We start from the raw sequence: 24,708 nt of genomic DNA, 5'->3' as shown, positions 1-24,708 counted from the left end.
AAATCTCCGAGAACCTCCGCTCACCGAGAATGCGACGTTTCAGCTGCAAGTGGAACCATACTTCTCTTCATATCTTTGCAGTTACTTCATGGAGGCCTGCAAATCTGCTGAGTATGCGGCCGCGCAGCGTGCCAGCCCACCTGGTACGTGCACTAGACAAGTACGAAGACAAACTTGTAACGCGTTAACTTGGCAACGAATTGAGGTATCGCGAAGTCTGATACGATATACGCGGAAGCTGGAAAACGTCAGCTACACGATGGAGAGGTGCTCCAGGGAGAAGACACTGAAAACGTGTGCACAATGCCCTCTCTACCGCCACGAAACAGACAAGTTGGTCGCAAAATTGTTCGTGTGAACGCAGGGGATGATCCCCTGGCAAAGTGATTCAAAAAGGACGCTCTGCTTGCTTCCAAAACGGCATCATACTGGCGGTGGTGAGAAGGAAGACTTGGAGTGACGAGCCTAACCAATTTCTCGAGAGAAGCGAAACCACATCGACGTCCACCTTCACCTTATGAAGACGCTAAAGGCAGGTGGCTGCCTGGGTTTAAAAGGGTGATGAAGAGCCCAGCCGTGACACGCAGTGAGAGTGCGTACTCGGGATAAAAAGGCGGGGTCGAGTGGTCCGAAATTAAAAAGTCGCTTCGAGTGAGAGGCATGTCCGAGCTCAGTGTCACTTGGGTCTACTTGAAGTGAAAACCAGGAGCTACGGTTTCCAGGACAGGGATGCAGAGGTCCCCCGTATCCCTAGGCAACTTCATAAGTCTTTTGATTTTGTCCGGAACTCCGCCCCACAAGCAACAGAAAAGGAACCACTCCAAGCAGAGCTTCGCCCATGCCGTCAAAGTTGTTATGCCGGCGACATAGGTGAGCACCGAGTGCAGGAGGGACCGTGGGATAGTGGCCCGAGCCGTGAGCGGATGCAAAAGCTTCTGGTAATCTCTCGCTTTAGATTCAATTTTATCCTTAGCCAAGGACAAATTTTTATCTAAAACACCTTCTGGAGTGAAGTAAAAGCCAAGGAAGCGGACTTCAGACTTCATGGAAAAACCGAAACCAGGCTGAGGACTGGATGATGTACAACCAAAAAGAAATACAAGGTGCACTCTTCCAACTGTTATCCTTAGCCTCATTCGTCTCACAGTACATCTTCATGATGTCCAGGAAAGAGTAGACAGTAGCCTCACCCGGGACGACATTGGTCAGGTAATCTGCGTAGGCAAAGATGGGAGCTGCTGGAGAATGTGGTGGTAAAGCAAATCGAGCTATCCGACTGTCCCGAGAGAGCCTTAGTAAAATATAGATAGATAGATGTATTTATTGAAAGGAAAAGGCAGAGTGGTTGGCCGGAATAATTCAAATCTGGCCTGCCACTCTGAACTGGGGAAGGGGAAGGAGAGAAGAAAGAGGGTCATGATGGGTGACGATGTGGGAGAATGCATATTAAATACATATACAGACACAGTAGCTTGTTTTACAAGCGCGAATCAAGTCCGCTGGCGCACAAAAAACGGCAAAGAGCACGCACTGCCTGGACACCCTTCTCCTTGTCCTGCCAAGCGCCCAGCAGCAGTTCTTCCGACAGAGGCTTCTTGTCTAAACGCTTCAAGGAAGCCGCTAGCACACTTCTTTCGCGCGAATACCCTGGGCACACCAATAATATATGGTCCACAGTCTCTGGGATGCCACAAGTTGACCATTCCGGCGAGTCCATCTGTCCAATTAAATTTAAGTACTTGTGCGTGAAAGCCACGTTTAAACAAAGTCTATGTAGTAAGCATGCCTAATGACGCGGAATATCACGCGGAACATAAAATTTTAATGTTTGATCGAGCCTTCTTAGACGAATGTATCGGGCGTCTGGCTGGGCCCAGTAAGCTGTTGTAGCATTATTCATACAACTCGTAAGAAGGTACGTCGTGTCACCTCTTGAAAAGGCACAGCTGTTTGGAGGCCATTGATGAGTGCGCTTTTCGCTTCAACATCGGCCTGTTCATTCCCATGGAGCCTGCAGTGGGCAGGGATCCATTCAAACATTATCCTGTGGCCTTGCAGCTGGGCAGATGTGAGGAGCTCCATGATGTTTAGTGCCAGGGACTGATAGGCAGTGTGGCGTAAGAAGTTTCCCAAAATTTGTAATGCCGTTTTTGAGTCCGTGAATATACACCATTTTTGACGTGGTTCCCCACATATGTATCGAATAGCTTCCCGAATGGCTACAAGTTAAAGCAGCGATTGATGTAGAGTTATGTCCCAAAAGGAAATGCAGAGTCGTTTTCAGAGTTGGTATGACCACAGCTGCAGCGGATGCCTGTGCTGACACAGATCCATCGGTGTATACGTAAATATTGTCACGAAGACAGGGATTTATGGGTATCGGCAACAGGGGCAGATACACACAGTCAAGGCAGAGGTTCCCGGGAAATGGTAACACGAAGACACAAGCTCAAGAGTCCACAGTCCTAGCTAGCCGAAGCACGTGAGAGTCTCCAATTTCTTCGTCGTTCAAGCGCTACCTCGAACCGTCAGGTGGCATTATTCCCTCCCCTCAAAAAAAAAGACCGCAAGCTCACAGAAAAAAAACTGCTCCGGATGGCAAATACGACTTTTAGCGGGTAAAATACGGCTTCATGCGAAGCACATGCACCAGGTCAGACGATCACTGACGACTAGAACTCGGTACAGTTCCGTCTGGATATAATGAGGATATTCTGACCAGATGTGCGCCACAGTAAGTTGGGCCCACTAATTGGTACCACTGATTTCTTCAGTATTCCGGGAACACGAAGGTGCACCAAAGGTTTATCTATCGTCCAAGGTGGTTGGGCGGGACGATATGGGAGGGCATATCCTGTCGGTACTTGCGACTGATGGCAGCGGAATGCACTTGTAAAGCTGCAGTGTGGCCTTTCATCCAGAATCTTGCTGAGTGGGTGAAAACTGTCTTGTAAGTGCTCGTAAATATACACGAAGTGGTTCGTGTGATAAGTATATGGATATTGGGCGAGCATGTGCCTCTTCAATTGTACCTTTGTTAGAGGTGCATCTAGGCAGTCCAAGGCATATTTTCAGTGCCTGCGATTGTACGCTCTCTAAAGTCCGCAAGCATGAAAGTCTCATACTAGAGAGTACAGGAAGACTGTACCGGATGTAGCCAACAAACAGGGTCTCGTAAAGACGTATTAAGGAGCGCTCAGTTGGACCCCATTTGATGCCAGCTATGTAACGAAGTACATGGCAAAAATTAATTAGCCTTTTCTTCAACATAGTGACATGTTTCGACCAAGATAGTCGGTGGTCAATAATTACTCCCAAGAATCTGTGCCTGGAGACGTATGGTATTACGGCTCCATGAAGGGTAATCGGGTTGCGGTTAGTAAAAGAGGCTCGAACGCGAGCACGTAGAGAGCAGGAGATAAGGGGCATCCCTCCCGGACTCCACTGCCCACCTCGAAAGCTTCTGACGTACAGCCTAATAGAGTGGCGGCTGAAACTGGCCTGGAATATAGAACTTTGACCAGCGCTGGAAATCAGCCTATAGCGGCTTCCTCTAGGACTTGAAATAAGTATACATGGCTAACATCGAATGCCTTTTCCTGGTCAAAGAAGCCGAGAAAACCCGGAAGATTTCTGTGTTGAGCCAAAAGCAAGAGGTGCCTCAAGGTAAAACAGTGGAGTTGGGTAGAGCGACCTGGAAGACAACAAGCCGGATAAGGACCTATAATATCTGGAAGGGGCGAAGTGTGTTGAGAGGACAGGCACTTGGCTATAACCTTTTACTCGATATTTAGGAGCGTGATAGGATGCCAGTCTCGCAGGTGAGTGCGTCTCAACTATTCCTTAAAGAGGAGAGTAATCAACCCTTCCCATTGAATGTCTGAAGGCACCCCTTTACCCTGGAGCCTGTTCACAAGGGCGGTGAAAGGCTTCTCGAGCTACCACAGAACTTGACACAAAACTCAGTAGTCAGGACGTCCGAACCTCAGCTACGATTTTTGTGGAAGGGCTTAAGCGCCGCTTCAAATTCAATCTCACCCAAATTGGCCTATGATAAGTGAACTGGACTGAAGGGTCTTTAGAAAGGGAAAGTAACTGATAGAGAGTGGAATAGAACTGCACTGATGCTTCAAGAACAGCGTCCGGCGTGTTGGCGACGTGACCCGTAACTGGCTCTACCAATTCCGTGAGGGAAGTCTCCGTGTGAGCTAAGCGGCGTCGAAGGTGGTGCCTGTGGCACCAATGTTCCCTCTCCCACTGCGCAGTGCGCGCCATAACCCTGAAGCTATCATCACTCGTCTTAGCTGGAGAGGAGAGCGCTGAGTCCGCCCACCACTCGAGACGGTCATGCTCATTCTTTATTCAAATAGGATCTTGATCTGGCCTAGATCGTTCATAGCTTTCAAAAAATTCACACAGCGCGAAGAAACCGGACACAAGAAGGCAAGACACTAGACGGGACGGGCACTGTATTAATCCTCCTTTATTCGTTTAGTCACATGTCCACGGCGCAGCGGGCGCTGCCGTGTTTATCCTCGCCGCTGTCCACGTGACGCGATTCTTCCTGTTATCCCTCGGTCTTAAAAACTGGCGCACTGGTGCTGACGGTTGAGCCAGCGTGTTCTTTGTTAGTCGTCGGGCGTTCGCAGCGCAGAAATGTCTAATGTGCATTGCTTTCCTTGGTTTCTGCATTCTATGTAATTGCGAAGAAGGCGTTTATTTCTGTTAGGCTTCTGGCATGCTTGACAGAAGAACAGCATTGTGCACTGTGTTTGGCGGTCTCGTCAACCCGTCGTCACCGTCGTCCTTGAAATTTCAGGTAAGCATACCTATATTAGGTCCTCGTTTTGTCACATACTCAGCGTAAAATTAGGTAGGCTTATGTTTGTGCAAATTTCGTATTGAATGGTGTGTGGATATGATCGCATTTATAAGATGGGGACATCATGTTTCGCAGTCTACAAGCCATTGCTGCCGCTCTAACAATTACACCTTCTTGATCATTGGAGCTTGCTGCCTGCTCTCACGGCTTACAACTAATGTTCTGGATGCCTATGCGCGCTATTTTGTACATTGAAATCATTTTAACATGTGGAGTTTGACATCGCTGGCAAATTTGCCAACGCCGGCTCTTCGGTGGTGCTCGTCTACCGTGGGCGTAAGTTTCGCTGAACACGGAGCTTTGGTACAAACCTTCAAGGAAAAAAGTACGACCAAGCTTCAATACCCTCTAAGCGCAGCAGCGACGACACTATTTTGCGTGTAACTAAACCTTATTTGTATGTAAACATTCTGGGAAGCGTTGCGATGACCTAGGGCTCGGCTGCTTCATACGCAGAGCAAGAAGGAGCACAAAAGCTTGAGAAACACTCAAAATATTCTGCATTACAAGATCTGTATGTTGTTGTCTTTTTTTTCTCTCTCATGGGCCCATCGCTCAGTAAACTACTGTCGTCCTCGTTTTATTTTTTCTTTCTGCTGTTTATACTGGGCCGCGGTGCAGGCTACGCTCGCCTGCGATTGAACCCGCATTGAACATTTTGGCAGTAATCATTGTGTTAGGTGCCCTTAAGATCAGATGTGAAGTTTGTTATGCATGGAAGCCCACATTATTCAATTCCAGTTTTAGTTGTACGTTAATCGTCAGTGTGTCATGAGATATCAGAAGTGCGGCGGTCGTGGTCTCTCTCGAAACGCTCGAAATGGCCGATCGAAATATGGCAACTCTAGAAAAAGATACTGCCTTTGTTTTCTTGCAGGTGCGCAAAGACTTCACAGCAAAAAACGCTTACTTGAACCATATTTTTCATATGCACCCCGATGGTTGATTGCGAGTACGCTGTTGCTATGTTGGCCCCTCAGGGATGATAACCGGTCGACGCCGCGAGCCGCACCGGCTATATTTGGATACTGGGACCAGTGCGGGCCCCAGCGCACATACAGCGCTTCTCCCAGTGCATCGCAGATGCCGACGCACCCAGCGTCAAAAAGCTAATCCCAGCGTTTTTCTTCCATCGTACCAGTGCAACCAGTGTCTTCCAGTTACTGATTCAGTGAATATCGCAGACCTCGAGCGTGTCTAGCAGATCCAGTGCAAAACCAGCGCTGAAAGCTGACTGGTTTCGCATTGGACGCTGGTTTTTGCAATAGGGGACCTCGTGCCTCCATCAACAGCAGGGGACATGCCAAGCCCAATGCCACGTCATCTGATGGCGAATCAAATCTCATGTTCCTGAACGGTCAGATCTAAAGAGCGGATTGTTGAGAATCTCCACAACAGACTCAATCATGGCCACTGAATTTTTGATAACAGTAGTTACCTGGGAGTGAACTCCTGCGACGGATGATGTATGTCGGTGTCTTCGGGCACAGACGCCTCTGGTAGATGCAAGTAGACACCTCGTGGGAACTCGTCCATTGGGTCCTCGTGCAAGCCTCCGCCATAGACAGTGTCGGTAGATTCGATCACGTTCAACTTGGAGTGCGCCATCGCCGAGATTAGGGCCAGCGGTTCGCGAAGGCGCTTGACCCTGCATGCGGACCACTGGATTAAATAATGGCGCTCTGAATTGGGACCTGAAAAAAGAGCGATAAGCTTGCAGCGTGAAGCCATAATCGTGTTCGGAATTTAATGCAGCACATTCCGGGAGCACCAGAGTCTATCAGGATGGCGCTTCATCGACGATGCTGTGTGAGACAAAACATGGTCGCTGACCGCCCTCTGTGCAACGCGCTTTTGGCTCCCGCTATGTGAGTCCCCACAAAATGAGTTATTTCAGTTCCTGCAGATTTGATTGGGACCGAGCAGAGTCTCAGAATGTTTAGGAGCTCCATATAGAGAAAGTCCTTGAGGGCATGTCTAATAAAGGAACTGAAAGTTGCCCTGAGGTAACAAAAATAATGAATAGGGAAAAACATTTCTACCTGCCCTGTCTTCGTTTCGCCTTCGGGTAGTTTCACTCGCTGGTTTAATCGTCTCAGAGTGGATCAGCTATCTAGACAAAAAGTTCTCGAGGACGACTGAGACACTACCGGGTGGAGCGGTATGTCTTGTACCACACGATGGAGAATGGGAATTTCGTTCTGGGGGATAGTTTATGTAGTGCAACTATAGGACAGAAAACGAGTTTGCTTATACCTTTCTCCACACTTGTGAAGGCTTTCATCTGGCCTATAGGGATTACAGTTCTGCACAGAAGTCTTGCCTGTGCTCTCTGCAATGTTGAAGCCTTCGGTCGAAGGCACTTGTCGTGTCGTTACGATAGCTGCATTTTACCGCTCTTCCAGAGATGCTCAGCTGGAAGCAGTAATGCTGAGGCAAAGGACGCACGCGCGCACTAGAGCCCGAAGTGCGACAGAAGCTCCAAAGATATTGTACCTGTGTGCAGAAGACCGAAGTGTTATGCGTTTAGCTGAATGTAGCTCGGCAATAATCATGTACTGGTTTTAATAACGTGACACTGACACGTGTGTAGGGCTGATGAACACTCTCAAGGTTAGGTTACATGCTTACAAGGAGTATTAATGCGCCCCATTCCCGTCAAAAGAGTGGAATAATTCACAGTCGTTGCTGCAGCTAAATCGGTAAGAGCAGCTAACAAGGAATGGTGAAGCCGTGGGTTCAAATCTGATCACGAGATCACGTGACAAAGCCGATATGGCAGGTGCACTGGGCACGTGACGCGGCTGAGCGCGCTGAGCGCCGATATCGTTTTGTTTGCGAACAATATGACTTCAGGAAAGCACGTGGGTGGTGGACGCGCCTGGGCCGGCTTGCACGATAAAGTCTGAGCGAAGCCCAGACTTAAACTGTTTCTCTAGTAAGACCAGCCTTCTTTAAGACGGTTCGGGTTCCGAACGCTTAGGTTCGTCTCGTGTTCATCAGAGTGGTTCTTGAACACCCTCAGCAACCACTTAGGGCACTTTACCTCGTAACACAATCTGAAGCCGCAAAATGCAATGGCACGGATTTTACGCAGCGCAAGACTGACGGAATGCTTACATCTTACAGCGGGGGCAGGGCCAGCGCATCCCTGTATCTCCCTAAATTCTCTAATCAGGTGCCTGGCGTCCTTGTGTCTTAACTAAGACGGCACCGAGTCGAAATCGTGCAAGCGACTTATTCAAGTCAGGACTGAAGCCCAGTCTCGACTCCAATCTTAAACCGCCATACTAGCGGCCTATCCTTTAGACTCAGTTAAGTCTGGACTTAGCAAATTTACAATCCTGAATGTCACTAAGATGCATCAATACCCTGTTCTTAATGGCGTGTGCGGTGTCCGGCCTCCTCACGTGAACCCCCGCTGAAACAAACTAATGAGGCGCTATCGACATGCATCGACGGAGCACCAAGGAGCATTCGCTCATTAAGTATCCCGGCCTGCCTTCATTTTTTTTTCGCATGAGGCACACATATGTTTCCTCACTGACGAGTACGCGAAACACTTGAAAGTAGCCCGAGGTGGAGAATGAATATCGTTATCAAAGTGCTGCGCCGCAAACCACATCCAACGACTTCACGTTAGCAGAGTACAAGTTCAAGCATGCAGTTGACGTGAGTTGTTATGCTTTAATCGCGGTTGCCCTCGCTAAATATTAGCACGTCAAACAAAAAGCGAGTATATCAGCCTAATAAGTTATTCTTTTGCCTTGCACACTTTCCTGTTTTAGAGCACACGTCTTTTGTAACAGTTCTTGAATTCGGTGTTGTATAATTGCCGTTGTTACGCAAAGATCTAAGCGCCCGCTGTTAAAGCTAGTAGGTTATAGAAGGAGGGGCAGAGATCTCTCCATATAAAGGGTCAAGGGAGGGAGTGAGAGGCGACGGATATCGTTTTGGATGGTGGGTGTGACCAGAGTAGAGGAATGCGCCGCCAGAACGTTGGCTCCGCGGCAAAACTCAGACGAATATGGGGGAAGGTGAAGGTTATCACGTGGACGTGTGCCGAATAAGTTACTACCTCAGAGCAGTGCAGCGAGGAGAAACAGAAGAGTGACTACCGTGAAAGCTAAAACATCAGGTGAGAGAAGAAAATTGCTAGAACACTAGGCCGTGAATGAATAAGGGTGGTTGGGGATACGGCTGCAGTGTGTGCAGAGAGCAATGACGGGGGAGGTAAAATGGATTTGTGAGTGGGAACGTAAAGGAGGAGAACAATGGTACGGAGCGATCTGTTGTGAGCAGATAATCCCGAGCATGCATCCGGCATGTGTGTGATATGTATTGCATTGTATATCAGGTACAGAAGGGGCCACCCTCCGGGTTCTTCCCCCGTTGGCCGCCTTCCGGATACGCGTTGCGCTCTCGTCACGCAGGACAAGCGTATCACCACATTCGGCCTATCGTGTGAAGCACTCACCTACCTATGACGTCGCGCAAATTACTGCGCGCGTCGTATTAGCCACACATTGACACCGATAGTTGGCAACTGCAACGCAGACGTGATGGCAAACAACATACTATCTGCCGCACGAAAACAACTCTGTGCTCGCCAACGTCACTCCTCCCAACGTTTTGTCGAGTTTTGCACGGACTGAGGCCGGACCGAAAGCCCGTACCAAGCCCAGCCCGCGACTCGGGCTGGGACCGCTCGGAAGCCGTTTCCTTGGAGCTTGGGCCACGTCGGGAACAAGGTATATTTGTCTCGGGCGGGCCGGGCCGGGCAGCCACATCATTAACACAAGCAACTTTTGCGAAAGTGTGAATACGGTTATATTGAGATAGGTGTCCAGAATTCACAGCATTTTCCTGCCTTTACCCACGCGAGAGCGTCAGAGTTCTTTCTTGGCGTCGACTTGCTACTCCTACGGGCCTTCTCGCTCGTCAGTGAACGAGAAGAGGGCCGCTTGTGTGCTATTTATTTTCGAGTTTCGCATATCCACTTCGTTGACACCAGAGTGCTTAATATGTTTCGGTATCCGCTTCGGCATTCCCGCTACGCTGTCGTCTATCACACGTCTTAGTTGTGACTTGCTCTTGCATCGACATGTCCTAGGTTGAAGCGGGACAAAGCTCAATGCATTCGCGGTGCACGAGTTTCTTGTAGTTTCTTGGCATAGGCGAGCGCTATGGAATGCAGGGGTGACGCTTGCCGGCGCCGCGAAAACTTCACGTGAAAGGCAAACGGTGAGCCAGGTGAGCACGCCGAGTACTTGGCGGCCACAAAATCAACCCTTATTTGGATCTAGAGCTAGCCATTTTTGGAGAAGCAAGCAAGCTGCTTACCAAAACTTGATTTCCTATCAAAAATTATGGTAGTGATTCCAGCCGAAATTGGAGCACCAAAAGTTCAGCGCTACTGGATTCACTATCCTGGAGCGCCGATAATGGCTAGATTCAATGTATAACTTGTTGTTTTTTCACAATAAATTATAATGATGTTGTAAGAAAAAATACTGACTTAAAGGAAATGACACCAGGTGTAAATTTAGTGGACATTTGTTTACGAAATGCAAATGGCAAGCAAGCGATAATCTGCTGCAAAGTACCGCTTTTATTTTCAGGATTGAAACCACTCGAAAATAATTCGGCAGAATGCATCGACTCGACAAGGCGGGGGAAAAAGAATAAGTTAGCTGGTGCTTGTTTGTTTACAAAATGAAAACAAGAATTGGTTCCAAACTGAACGGAAGCAGTATATACCTGTTAAGGCCTACTCGCTAAAACAGTCATGGTACCAACATCTTTGTGGAACAGTGCTGCCAATAAGCTTGTACGGAAAGTCAACTTTATAACAAGAAACTATGTGTAGTTAGAGAATTGATATTTATGAGGGCATTAGGATTCTAGAACGGAACTTAAGCCTAGAAATAATGTATACGCTTAGTTTATTCCGAATACTTGGTATATTGTTACAAGAAACGAAACTTAACAATAAAGTGACAGACATGAAGAAGGCTTTTTTTACCTTTAAGCTGTGTTGTTGGGATGGATGAACGAGGCGAGGTGAGTTGACAGTTTTGGCAAAGCAGAATGTGCCGTAGTTCTTTCGCATCAGGCTGATGATAAATACACAGTCGGCGTTGACGATTTCGTGCCAGAAGTAATTTTGCGATGTATGATGTTCTTCATTGTTTTCGTGAACACGCTGACTCGGCGATATGAAGCGTTGAGCAGCGATAAGACATTCTTTGAGCTATATGCGTCTGTTTGCAGTTATTTACACTTCGTCGTCAGGTGCGACTTGCTTAGCAAAAATTCTCAAAATCTCGCCAAGAGTTCAATGGTTGGACACTGGAGAACTCCGGCAAGAGCAAGGCGTCTCAGCCTCACGCTACACAATAGACCCGAGTCTCGAATGTCCTTCGATCGTTACCTTCATCTCCGTCCGAGTCGAGAGTCTCGTTCGCCATCCTCCAAACAACCACCAGATCTCGTATTTGTGGACGCACGCTTAGGTGTTCGGGGGAAAATTTGGTTTTGTCAAATCGGGACTTTTCTCTGGTTCAGAAAAACAAAGTAAAACATTAGAAAACAGCCAGAAGGGCGATAGCATCGCACATGCCGCTTCTACTAATCGCCCTTGAGACGTAGAGCACCCGAGCGCTCCGGCGAGAGCTAAGCTGTGCAGAAAGAGTTTAAGCTGTTTTGCGGCAGGACGCGCACTCCGGCATTGTTTTGCCTCCTGTTCTCAGTGGCCATCCCCAAAGGCTCCGATTCCTTCCGCGCTCACATTGAGGAAGCCCTTAGAAACTGAGCGCTCGTGCGACTCGAGTCACGAATGGTGCCCTTCCGATATCGTGCTGGAGTTCATGGCACATGCGCTTTGTCCTTTATCCCTCTTAGTATTTACTAAGTGGACACGAAAGATGACTCATGTCGAGTTTACAGGCGCTCAAAATGAGGACAAATGAACGCAAGCATCGGGGAATGCAGACTAAATATGTGCAACCTTTGACTTCCTCTTCGTCCACATCGTATATTCGGACTGTATAAAACTCTTGCAGCATCCATATATTACCGGTGAATACCGCAGTGTAAGGCCGCGGAGGCCCATTCTCTAATGTTTCGGCGCGCGCGCTGCAGAGAGCGGCGATGGAAATTTCTACAAGCTTCGAGAGCGTGACGCGACCGATTACGCAATCTCGGCCACCGTTCTGCGCCTCCTCGCCCTCGTCGTCATGGGCTGAGTGACGCGTCCATTCCCCCGCACGGACCCGGCCTTCCTCCTCACTTTGCGCTGAAGGCGGCGCGTGCTGACGATATTCGAGTAAATTCAAGACCATTCTAGCGAGCCGAGGAAGGAAGGCGTAGCTTTGGCAGCGCTAAGATGTTTCCCGCTCCTCCTCCGCGTCTAAAAGATTCTGCGCTGGCTATTTAAGAGCGCGCTGCGCAGCTATCGGCGGTTCTGGTTCTGATTCTGGTTTGATTCTCGCTCGGAGAAAACAGCATAGCAGGCAGGCCCCGACTGAGAAGTCGTAAAAAAAGCGATGCGCTCAGTTTGCAGTTAGTCTATCGCCCAGTCTGTGAAGTGGTCGCCTTTCTGCCTCTTTTTTAAACACGTTTTCGGTACTTTGTGTCATTATTGTTATATAAAGTTAATGCTCGTCGTTTTCTTACTGCAAGTTCGTCGTCCTACGTCTCAGTGTGCTTGTGTGTGAACTACACGTCGCCTGCCGAATCGTGGATCCCCTTGCAGAGGTCCGGAAGATTTGAGGAACGTAAAGAAGCTGTCCTTTACTTGCGCAGTCGACAGTACGATTCGGCAACTGCAGCCCGCAAGCCTAGCCCGTTACTCGAACCGTCGCAAAGTTATTGGCGCTCATCGAAGACTGCCGCCCGCTTAAGGTGGAAGAGCAACGCATTGTGCAAGGGCCTATAGGGACCCCAAGAGGTGACGGTCAGAGGCAGCGGCGAAAGCAAGTGCCCACCAGCGAGGAGCAACGCGAGAAGGAGGGAGCAACCGTTGCTGAGGTGCTGAGATCTCCCGGTCGTTCAGGGTAGGAGCTTCATCAACGCGTGCAGCGGTGACGGTCAGAGACAGCGACGATTGGAAGTTCCCCATAGCGAGGAGCGACGCGGCGAGGAAGGCACAATCGTTGCTCAGATAAGGGGATTTCTTGTTTGTTGGTGTGCGTGGCTCTCGCATTAGGAGCGGGAAGGGCACGGTGTCGACGTGCAGTTCGATTAGTAAAAATGACCAGCAGAAAATCAGTGTTTTCCGGATGGACCAGTGTGTGCGTAAGGTGGGTTCAGACGAAAGGACCGGAGCGCGGATGGTCCGCGCGCGTCAGCATGGATCTGGTGCCCCGTGACCACGCGTCCGCACGTCCATCCAGCCTTCGAGCATTCACACGACGCCAGCGGACCATCCGCGTGTACCCTCCTCCCCAGCGCTGTTCGCATGCTACCGAAAACCTTTCTACCGGGAGTTTCAGCATGGACGCCGAACGAAACTGTCGTCTCGCTACTTTGGCTGTTCTACGTGAAGTGTTCGAGGGCAACGAAGAAGCGAAAAAGCGTTCATTTATTCCAAGCATTCTTTATTGCAAGCATCTTCAATATTCCATATCGGTGGGCAGCTCTCTACGAGCGCTAAAAACGTGACTGTCGCTTCATCACTGAGCACTTTTTTTCGCTACTTCACCCATAATCAGCACTATAAACCGAGTAAAGCTACAACTCTGACACACCCAGAAGCGCAAAGACAAATAATGCACTGCTGCGAAAACAGAGCGAACGACTCAGTCGACGCAGTGCAGTGCATGCAGCGACGCGGCGCTCGCACTGATACGAGACGAAAAGCGCGGGCGTAGCAACGCGGAGGTATCAACCATAAAGCAAAAAGAGCAAAAACAATCTCGGTCCGCGCCGAACGCTCTGTCCGCGTGGACTGAAAAAGGCGCTTGGCATATTCAGTGCGCTCCGCGATCCGGAGCCCCGGACGACCCCGCCGCTCTCTCGCCGTCGCTCAGAGCAGTGACGTCGGCGTCATGTGTGGCGCGGGTAGCGCTGACGCGCGCGGACCGTCCACGCTCCGGTCCTTCCGTCTGAACCCACCTTAAGAGTCCCCGTAGCCTCAGTGAGACGGAAGGATTGCTTAGCAAAGACGGAGAGTAAGGACCCAGTGAAGCGTCGAGAAACAGAGGCTGAGAGAGACTCGGAGGCTATTGAAATGCAAAGAGGAATGGAAAGAAAGTAGACCAGAAAGATAGAGAGAGAAGCCGAGATAGAAATGAAAAGAATCGAATTGAGAAAGCGTGAGCTAGATAAAAAGCGTTAGCTGAAGCAGAAATTAGATTACTAGAAATAAAACAAGAGTCCCATGGACGCCAGATCGAAAGAAGTAAAGCAGAAGAAACTAATGCCAGCGCAAAAAAGCTGCCCCGAACGGTGCTTGCAAGCGGCGTGTCAGGTGACGAAGCTAAGGAAGCCGTGGCGTTCAACGCGGCAGCGAGCAAGCCGGGGAAGACGACCTTCGCCAGGAAGAGCAATTTAGTCGGCCTGCGGCGCGTCGCCGGCTAAAGAAGTAAAAACCGCCAAAACTACGACGGAAGCCTTCCCAATAGAAGTGCCCGCGTGCGCTCAGATTACAGAGGGCGTTAGCGTGTTGTCAGGTGCACCGGAAGGCGCGTGGCAGCAGGCGACCGAACTCAAACTTGCTGTAGACGAGGTAATCGAGGAGCGGAAAGCTGCTGCGTGTTTACAAACTCGTCATAACAAGTTAAATGCAGCAAATGCGAATGAAACAGTGGCACCTGGCGCGAGCGCTTATAAAGAACAGGGCGCCACAGTTGATTCAGCGATAGCGGTCACGAGCGATGCGATCGGCGAGATCAGCGATTATGCGTTGACCGCTAGAGATGCTGCTTGTAGGGCAGAAGACTCAGCAGCTGTCACAAATACCAAAGTCAGCACCACAATAAGCACGGAATTAGTCACCGCTCGCTATTGTGATCCCGAGACGCTTCGTGATGCGACGAGTCCCCTATTCGAAGGCGAGCGGTTTGTGCAGACCTACCCGAGCCGTACGATGGGCGCCCTTCCCTAGCTCTAACGGGTGTCGAGATGAAAAAAATTCTCCACTTGAGCCACAGCGGCGTCGCGCCGGCTGGCGTGAGCGGTCTGCTCGCCTGTGCATGAAAGTGTGTGCACTCGCGAGCATGGAGTGACAAGTGAAGCGTGCAAAGAACACTTGCCGGACTTGACCATATGTGATCCGTGCAGAACTTCAGGAACTGGGACTGCGGTGAACGTTTGGCATGACGTGCAGTGACTGTGCATGAGAAGGTGCTTGTTGACAGTGGATGACAATATTTGCGACCTATCGTGAATGTGATCTGGGCCACCCGAGGACTGTAGACAAAGTGTGCATGTTAGCCGTGTTATAGAGGACGGAAAGTCGCGGCCTTTTGTATGTGTTTGGTTTGGCTGGGCAAAAACACCCAGCAATCCTGTTATGGTGGGGAGTGTAAGGCCGCGGTGGCCCTTTCCTTAATGTTTCGGGGCGCGCGCCGCAAAAAGCGGCGATGTAAATTTCTACAAGCTTCGAGAACGCGACGCGACTGATTACGCAATCTCTGACACCGCTCTGCGCCTCCTCGCCCTCGTCGTCATGGGCTGAGTCACGCGTGCATTCCTCCACACGGACCCGGCCCTCCTCCTCACTTTGCACAGGAAGGCGGCGCGTGCTGACGATATTCGAAAAAATTCGCAACCATTCTATAGCGAGCCGAGGAAGAAAGGCATAGCTTTGGCAGCGCTAAGCTGTTTCCGGCTCCTCCTCCGCTCCTAGAAGCTTCTGCGCTGGCTATTTAAGAGCGCGCCACGCAGCTATCGGCAGTTCTGGTTCTGATTCTGGTTTGTATCTCGCTCGGAGAAAACAGCATAGCAGGCAGACACGACTCAGAAGTCGTAAAAAAAGTGATGCGCTCAGTTTGCAGTCAGTCTTTCGCCCAGTCTCTGTTTGTTAAGTGTGTCGTCTCTCTGCCTCTTTTGTAAACAAGTCTTCTGTACTTTGTGTCATTATTGTTATATAAAGTAAGTTTCGTCGTTTTGTTACTGCAAGTTCGTCATCGACGTCTCAGTTTGTTTGTGTGTGAACTACACATCGCCTGCCGAATCGAGGATCACCTTGCAGAGGTGCGGAAGATATAAATAACGTAAAGAGCCTGACCTTTACTCGCAGGAAGTTATATCCGAGTTAGTGTGGTGCACCTAAATATTGGCATTAAGAATTGTCTTTTTTCTTAATTCAGCAGAGCAAATACAGCATACAAATACAATAGCAAATACAAGAAAGAAACCCATCAACGAATTAGAGCTGAGGGGGAGGGCAGAAGAGTTCAGGATCTCGTTACAGAATAGGTATTCAGCTCTAACCGAGGATGGCGACATTACCCCAGAAGCAAGGAACAAGTAAACGGAAGAACCGGAAATGGACATGGAAAAGTCCTAACGGGGAGACTAAAAATGAAATTGACTTCACACTGTATTCAACCCCGCCATTATTCAAGATGTAGAGATAATCGGGAAAGTGTGATGCAGTGACCACAGGATGGTGAGGTCCCGATCTAGCCTAAATCTGAAGAAGGAACGCAACAGATTAGTAAGGAAGACACCCATCAACGAATTAGCGGTGAGGGGAAGGGCAGAAGAGTTCAGGATCTCGCTACAGAATAGATATTCAGCTTTAACCGAGGATGGAGACATTCCTCTAGAAGCAATGAACAATAATTTAAGAGATATCATTACTGAGCGCTCGGTAGAAGTAGGCGGTAGGATAGTTAGAGAGGATACCGGTAAGTTGTCTAAGGAGACGAAAGATTTGGTTAAGAAACGCCAGAGTATAAAAGCTTCCAATCCAACAGACTAGATCGAATTGGCCGAGATATCAAAGCTAATCAATAAGCGCAAGGTGGCAGATATAAGGAAGTATAACATGGATAAAATTGAGCATGCTCTAAAGAACGGGGGAAGCCTTAAAGCGGTGAAAAAGAAATTGGGCATAGGCAAAAACCATATGTATGCGATAAGGGACAAGGTGAGCAACGTCATTACGAATATGGACAAGATATTCAAAGTAGCCGAGTAGTTCTATACAGATCTCTACAGTAGCCAAAGTAGTCAGGACCGTAATGAGATTGGCGGTAAGGAAAAACAGTCAGACGTTACATCAGTGACGTAGGACGAGGTCAAGAAAGCACTAGGAACTATGAAAAGGGGGAAATGAGCTGGAGATGTTCAGATAACTACAGATTTGCTGAAGGACGGGGGGGGGGGGATATCGTGCTTGAAAAACTGGCCACCCTGTATACGCAGTGCCTGGTGTCATCGACGGTACCGGAACCATGGAAGAATGCAAAGATTATCCTCATTCATAAGAAAGGGGAGTCTAAGGACCTTAAAAATTAGAGACCAATCAGCTTACTGTCTGTTACGTATAAGGTATTTACTAAGGTAATCGCTAATAGAGTCAGGAAAACCTTACACTTCAATCAAGCAAAGGATCAAGCAGTGTTTCGGAAACGGTACTCTACTATCGATCATATCCATACCATCAATCAGGTGATAGAAAAATGCTCGGAATATAACCAGCCCTTGTACATAGCATTCATTGATTACGAAAAAGCATTTGACTCAGTTGAAACCTCGGCGGTGACGCAGGCATTGCGAAATCAGGGGGTAGACGAGCCATACGTGAAAGTGCTGGAAGATATATACAGTGGCTGCACAGCTACCATAGTTCTGCATAAAGAAAGTAACGAAATTCCCATAAAGAAAGGTGTTAAGCAAGGAGCCACAATCTCCCCAGTACTATTCACAGCTTGTTTAGAGGAAGTATTCAGAGACTTGGAATGGGAGCAGTTAGGAATAAGGGTAGATGGAGAATACCTCAGTAATCTGCGATTTGCTGATGACATTGCCTTGCTAAGCAACTCTGGGGATGAACTGCAAATAATGATTGATGACCTAGACAGGAAAAGCAGAAAGGTAGGCTTAAAATTATTATGCAGAAGACTAAGGTAATGTTCTACAGCCTCGGGAAGGAACCGCAGTTTACATTAGGTAGCGAAGTACTGGAAGTAGTAGGCGAATATGTCTACTTAGGACAGGTAGTAACCGCAGATCCGGACCATGAAAAGGAAATAACAAAGGATAAGAGTGGGATGGAGCGCATTTGGCAAGCACTCGCAGATTATGACTAGCAGCTTACCGGTATCGCTCAACAGGAAAGTATACAACAGTTGCATCTTGCCTGTACTCACCCATGGGGCTGAAACGTGGAGGCTAACCAAGAGAGTTCTACTTAAGTTGAGGACAACCAACAGGGCTATGGAACGAAAAATGGTAGGGGTAACATTAAGAGATAGGAAGCGTGCACAGTGGGTCAGAGAAATAACTCAAGTTGCCGACATTCTAGTGGAAATTAAGAAGAAGAAATGGGCATGGGCAGGACATGTAGTGCGATGAGAGGATAACCGATGGTCGCTGAGGGTAATAAACTGGATTCCAAGGGAAGGAAAGCGTAGCAGGGTGCGGCAGAAAGTTAGGTGGGCGGATGAGATTAAGAAGTTCGCAGGGGTCAAGTGAATGCAACTAGCGCAGACCTGGGTTAAGTGGAGAAATATGGGAGAGGCATTCGCCCTGCACTGGGTATAGTCGGGCTGATTATGATGATGATGATGATGATGAGATTACATTCCATGTCAGTATGCAATGCTGGGATATCTTGCGTAGAATCATGATCAATCTGATAGTCAATCCCCGTACAGAACATCAGATGCTATTAAGACATCTTTAATGTGCTTTTTAGCCTACATAAATAGGCTTCGATATTTATTGCAGCCTATATGTTATTACGAATAACAGCCTTTTGTTATGCGAATGCTAGTTTTGCTCAGATCGTTTTTGATTTTAGCGTGCGTCCTTTATTATGGCGGAATGGTGAACAGAATTTCCTTCGCCGCCACAGATATAGAGCTTTCGGAGTAGTTTGTAGTAGTAAAGCTGGTTGTCCCTCAACATTTTGTACTTTAAGAACAAAAGAGAAGTTCGTAAAAAGTGCCAGTACTCATAATAGTTTTCATTGCAACGCAATATTTTCTTCTGTGGCATTATAATCTTATTGTAATTAGTATATGTTGTGGTTCCCTGCACCATGATTCCATAGAACAGTTTTGAATAGAAAAGTTTAGTATGCAAAAGTTTCTTTGTTCATAGGGAGGCTATATGGGCTACTTACTATAAATAACCAACGGTTCGTATCAGTTCATGCATTAAATGGTTCACGTGTGGCGTCCATCTCGATGACAATTCTTCCTGGAGCTACATGCCTAGGAATTTTTGTTGTGTAACCATGGAAGGGCTTAGCTCATCAAACTTCAGTGCTATTGTATTTTGTAATGGTTTGTTGACCCGGTGAAATACGATATGGGTTGTCTTATTTTTTAAAATTTTGTTCCAGCATATTTTTCTTTAGCCACATGAAGAGGTGCACAATTTAGTTCACTTTGATTTCGCGTATTGTTATATCATGCCGTGCTAAAAAAATACTAGTATCATCTGCGTACATGATTACTTCTGGTGGTTCAGTTATTTTGAGGATACCATTTATATAAGTTAGGAATGGAAACGGTATATAGATTCCTGTGGCACACCCTCATTTAATTTTAGTTGTGATGAGCTCGAGCCATTTATGCCTGCGATATGGTAGTGACCAGAAGAATAACACGAGAAAAGCTCTAGCGCTCTAACGTGTACACCATACATAGATAATGTTTTTAGTAAGATGCTGTACTGGATAGAATCGAATGCCTTTTTGATATCCAAAAAAGTCCTACTGTGTGTCATCTACCCTCAATGTTTGAAATTATTTTTTAAATTTATAATCGAACTTGCTCTATAGATTTTCTTCAAAATAACATTGGCTTTTTGTGATAATGATTTTGTTTATAAAAAAAAAAACTACGTTAGTCGGCTGTGAATGACACTTTTAAAGATTTCTGACAGTGCTGGCATCACGGATATAGGACGATAATTTGTCAGGTTATCAGTCCCCCCACATTGCTTTACTTGAGTAACTATATCTGTAGTTTTTGCGGAACCTCTCCTGTAGATAGCGTAAGATTTATAATATAAGCTAAATATTCAGATATACCTGTAGAATAAACTTCAATTCAATCGGGCCAATGCCATCGATTCTAAGGGCAGCGTTAATCAACTTGTTCATTAAGAGCTGTACCTCATGGGAACCTGTTGAATGCATTACATAAAGTCACGTAACGGTGTTGCTACCAATACTGGCCATTGTGCAATCTTTAATGCTGTACACTTATTAGAGCCAAATTTGATAACATTGATGTTCATAGCGTTGGCGGGAGTGCCGCTGCGTACAACATTGCCATCATTGGTAATTCCCAACATGTTTGAACTGCAATTTCTTCCCCCAGTGAATGTATTTATTGCATCCCACACTTTTCGAGGCTTCTCCCGTATGTTTTTCAATTTACAGTGGAAATATTCGTCCCTAGTTTTCTTCAAACCGGATAAAAGTGTGTTCCGGCAATTTTTTAAATTTCAAGAATAAAGCTGAGTCTCTTTTGTTCATATCCTCGCGATACGTTTTAAACCTTATTTTTATGCGACTGTAACGAAGTGAAGTCATCCATGGTTTCCGGAATTTTTTGTTTCTGTCAGAAGGGCCATTTTCTTCTGCAAATGCTGCATTATAGGAGGCACATAACAAAGCTAAGAATATGTCAAAAAGCGCTGTCAGCGTTTTTTTGTTTGTACACTTTGCTCCAATCAACTCTTTCGATTAAGTGGACAATGCACTGCAGTGTTGCATCATTGATGTTTCCACGCGGATGAAGCTGTGCTTCCGGATCTTTTTACTTCTCTTTTGGGACACTGCTATGAAGAATAATGGTAAGTGATCGCTACAGGCAGATAACCTTACGCCAGCATAAAATTCATGTCATTCTAAATTTGTTGAGCATATATACAACAATGTTGTAGTGTATATAGTTATTCTTGTTGGTAAGCGTAGACTATTTTCACAATGGTGCGGGAAAACAGTGTTTTTAGCTCATCTGCGTATAACTAATTAGAGAATAGGTCAATTTTACGTCTCCCAGAATAGCACATGAATGCTCTTTTCAGCCAAGAAAGCAGAAAAACTTGTCAAGGAATTGGGAGAATTTTTTTGTGTCCTAGTTGTGGCTGGTAAACCACTAAAATGACAAAATGTTCCCACTCGTACTTCTAGGCATTCGATATTGCCGCGAAACCTTCAAAACTATATTTGTTGTTTTTCAACAGCCACCGGCATACAGGCTTATCACTCTGATTCTGGATCGCGTATCAGTTCCGTAATCTTTGTTTGTTAATGCTCGATGTCGCGAGTCGTACCTTTATCAGTTTCGTTGTAGCGCAAGATGCACCCAGATCTATCTCGAAGATTCCGGCCACTCGTGTGTCTTTCCACAATGTTCCAGTCCGTGCTGGTAGCTGTTTGCGACGTTATCTAGATTGTTCTGTGCAGCCTTTAAATTCAGCGTTGACGAGTGTGACGGGCCTTCTTTGTTCGACGATCGACGAGCACGTTTGTTTCTATCGCCACCGCCGAGTTGCTTAGTTCGTTTGCGGGCGCAAGTCAGCCCAAATAAAGAGCTTCTTTAGTGCAATCATCAACCCTTCATTTGTGTCGTCGACCTCATCACCACCACGTGACATCAGGTGGAGGTGCTGCCTTTGATCGTTCAAGCGAAGACCCAAGCCGTGTTCCTGTCGCCCTGGAATACCAGCCTACATGTCACCGAGCCAGCCGCCGACTTCAAGGCCTACAACCCGAACACGGTCTGCTGCCTGACCCCATTCGACCTCGGAAGGCATCGACGCTGACAATGGCCCAGCCTACAGCACCGGTTGTTTTCGTCAAACCCCGTGAGCCCCCCTGCTTCCATGGACGACCGGATGAAGATGCTGGAGACTGGATGGACCTTTTCGACCATGTGGCAGAATTCAACGGTTGGAACGACACTGCGAAACTCCGGCAGGTCTACTTTGTTCTTCAAGGATATGCCTGAGTTTGGTTCGAAAATCATGAGGCAGCTATGAAGGATTGGGACATTTTCAAGGAAGCGTTTTTGACTGCCTTTTCAAACGTCATCAGAAAGGAAAGAGCCCAGGCCTTCCTTCAGTCAAGACTTCAACTTCCTAACAGCCTGTCCTGGCGTACGTTGAGGAGATGAAGCGCCTCTTTCGCCGCGCCGACCCTAACATGACTGAAGGTGAGAGAGTCAAATTTTTAATGCGAGGCGTCAAAGAATCGCTGTTTGCAAATCTTGCCCGAAATCCGCGAAAAACCGTGGCGGGATTTGAAACGGAAGCGTCTGCCATCGAGAAGACGTTGTACACCTGGATGCACCACTACGAGCGGCAACTTCAGCCAGACTACTCAAGCCACTACCCCAGCGCATCTGCAAGTGGAGAGAACCTTCGGGACCTCGTCCGGGAGATCGTGCGAGAGGAGCTCCGCCGATTGATGCCATCATCGCAACAACCCCAGGTGGCGACGCTTGCGGACGTCGTCCGTGAAGAAGTCCAGCAGGCGCTGGGCGTTCCTCAAGTGACGGCTGCGACTGTTCCAGCACAAGAGGCAAAGGCAATGAACTACACTGGTGCATTACGTCGCCCTGCGCCCCGACGTGATGACTTTCCGAGCCCTCGCCGCTACCATCCTGTTCCTGAAAACCGCCCCTTGGCCCCCGCCCGCCAAGCCTACCAACGACCCCCAAACCCCAGGAAGTGCGACTCCTGGAGGACTGCAAACAACCGGCCATTATGCTTCCATTGCGATGAGGCCGGCCACATTCTGCGCCACTGCCCGTACCGACGAATCGGTCTCCGCGGATTTGCAGTCGACGCTCCACGACCACGCCCAGGTGAACGACCACAAGAAATTGACAAATATCTGCGTAGCGGTGAGATTGCGCTGCCAAGCCATCGGTTCAGATCTCCATCGCCGTACAGGGCCCGCTTTGCGTCGCCAGGCCGTACCTATGATGAGAGTATGCGCGGAAGGTCCCCAAACCGCGCAGGGGAAACTAAACAGAGCAACCTTTGGAGGTGAGGTTGCTCAACGGCGAAAAGACGAACATCCTCCGCCGCAGACGACCACTAACGACGACGCAGCCATTTCACCGCCGCTCCACACGTCATCGACGACAACACGACCAGAGTGCAAGCAGACACCGCCGCCCAGCGAAGTAACAACGGTATGCCCCGGCCATGACCTGAAGAAACGACGGAGCCGAGATCGGACACTAAGGCCCAAGTGCAATGCGAGGACGCGAACAAGTGACCTTGAAGTTGATATCGACGGTCGCAGAGTCACTGCCCTAATAGACACCGGAGCTGACTATTCAGTCATTAGTGGACCGTTAGCCTCTCAGCTCAGAAAAGTTACCACCGCTTGGGATGGCCCGCTGATTCGCACCGCAGGTGGCAACCTGATTGCTCCATCGGGACGATGCACTGCAAGAATAACCGTAAATGGGCGTACTTACCCCATCAGCTTTGTGGTCTTGCAGCAGTGCTCCCGCGACGTGATTTTAGGCATGGACTTCCTAAATGAACATAGGGCTACCATCGACCTGCGATCCAAGCTCATCAAGCTCTCTGCAGGCAAAGCCATTCCTGCTACGACGACGTCGATGCAACACATCGCTCTAAACGTCCTCGACGAAGAATTGACCGTGCCGCCCCGATTAAGCGTCGCAGTCAGTGTAGTTAGCGCCAACATCGAAACCGATGAAGGCATCGTCGAAGGAAATGTCCAATTGCTCTTGGAACGAGGTGTCGGCATCGCAAGAGGCATCGTGAAATTCCAGAGGACGAGCTCAGGTGCTGGTAACAAACTTCACTGAAGAATACCGGCATTTCAACAAGGGCACGACAATCGCTTTTCTCGACGAATTAAAGGACCTCAAAGATGTATTCACCCTCCACGACCAAACGCTGGAAGACGCACCGAACCTATCCCGTCAGCCCACATTTGATATCAACCCGGCATTGACCCACAGCAGGAAAGACCATATTCTCAGTCTGCTTCGGAGCTACGGGGAGCACAGCTAGAGAGCCGCTTCTGAGCCGTCGCCGACTCCTCCGCTGCGCGGGTGACTCAGAGGTGCTGCCGCCGTCACTGTAGTGTCAGACAGCAGCAATATTTACTTTTTATTATTTCTTACGGTGAGGAGAACACTTCGCAAGCACAGCCAAGTAGCAGCGTACTATTGTAAGAACCACTTTGTTATGCAGTATAAAAGCTATTTTTTTGTTCTTTCATGTGGTAACCTTGTTTCTTTCATGATATGAGAGGAGGTGGTCTCCATCAAAAATCTAACGACAAGGGCACAGAAGCGAAGATCTTATTAGAGGGAAATTCTGGCTACTCAGCTCTGTTCGCTGTGGGAAATGAACCGAGCGGGCTGTATGCTGTTTCCCTCCTATCCGTTGTTCTCATCAATGTACCGAATTCTGCCAGCCTGTCACAAATAGTGGCCAAGCGAAGAGAATACCTGTTTAGCCTGCATGCATTATCTCAGAGGATGCGACAGAGCGACTGCATTAGTTCTTGTTTCGGTACGTATCTGTCTGTTCCCGCTCATATGACGCAATTCGGGCTGTCTTCACGTGTTTGTCGGCAATCTGATGCGTTATTTCTCCGCGACATGCGACATTACGTATTGTTATAGTGTGGTGAC

At 48.2% G+C, this 24,708-nt stretch overlaps 1 protein-coding gene across 1 annotated transcript in view; it reads right to left on the bottom strand.

Moving 5' to 3' along the window:
* The window catches only part of LOC146184557 (uncharacterized), an 87,091-nt gene that overhangs the window by 28,133 nt on the left and 34,250 nt on the right, over window positions 1–24,708 (bottom strand). Inside the window, exon 3 of the mRNA XM_084608811.1 lies at window positions 6,321–6,530. Coding sequence (XP_084464937.1) covers window positions 6,321–6,490 — 170 coding nt within the window. The 5' untranslated portion in view covers window positions 6,491–6,530. The remainder of the gene's footprint in view (window positions 1–6,320; window positions 6,531–24,708) is intronic.

Source organism: Amblyomma maculatum, chromosome 7 (assembly GCF_055883805.1).
Source record: "Amblyomma maculatum isolate TAMU_Amacu chromosome 7, ASM5588380v1, whole genome shotgun sequence".
Lineage (NCBI taxonomy): Eukaryota > Metazoa > Arthropoda > Arachnida > Ixodida > Ixodidae > Amblyomma > Amblyomma maculatum.
Note: the sequence above shows the minus strand (reverse complement) of the source record. Positions and strands in the feature narration are given on the sequence as shown.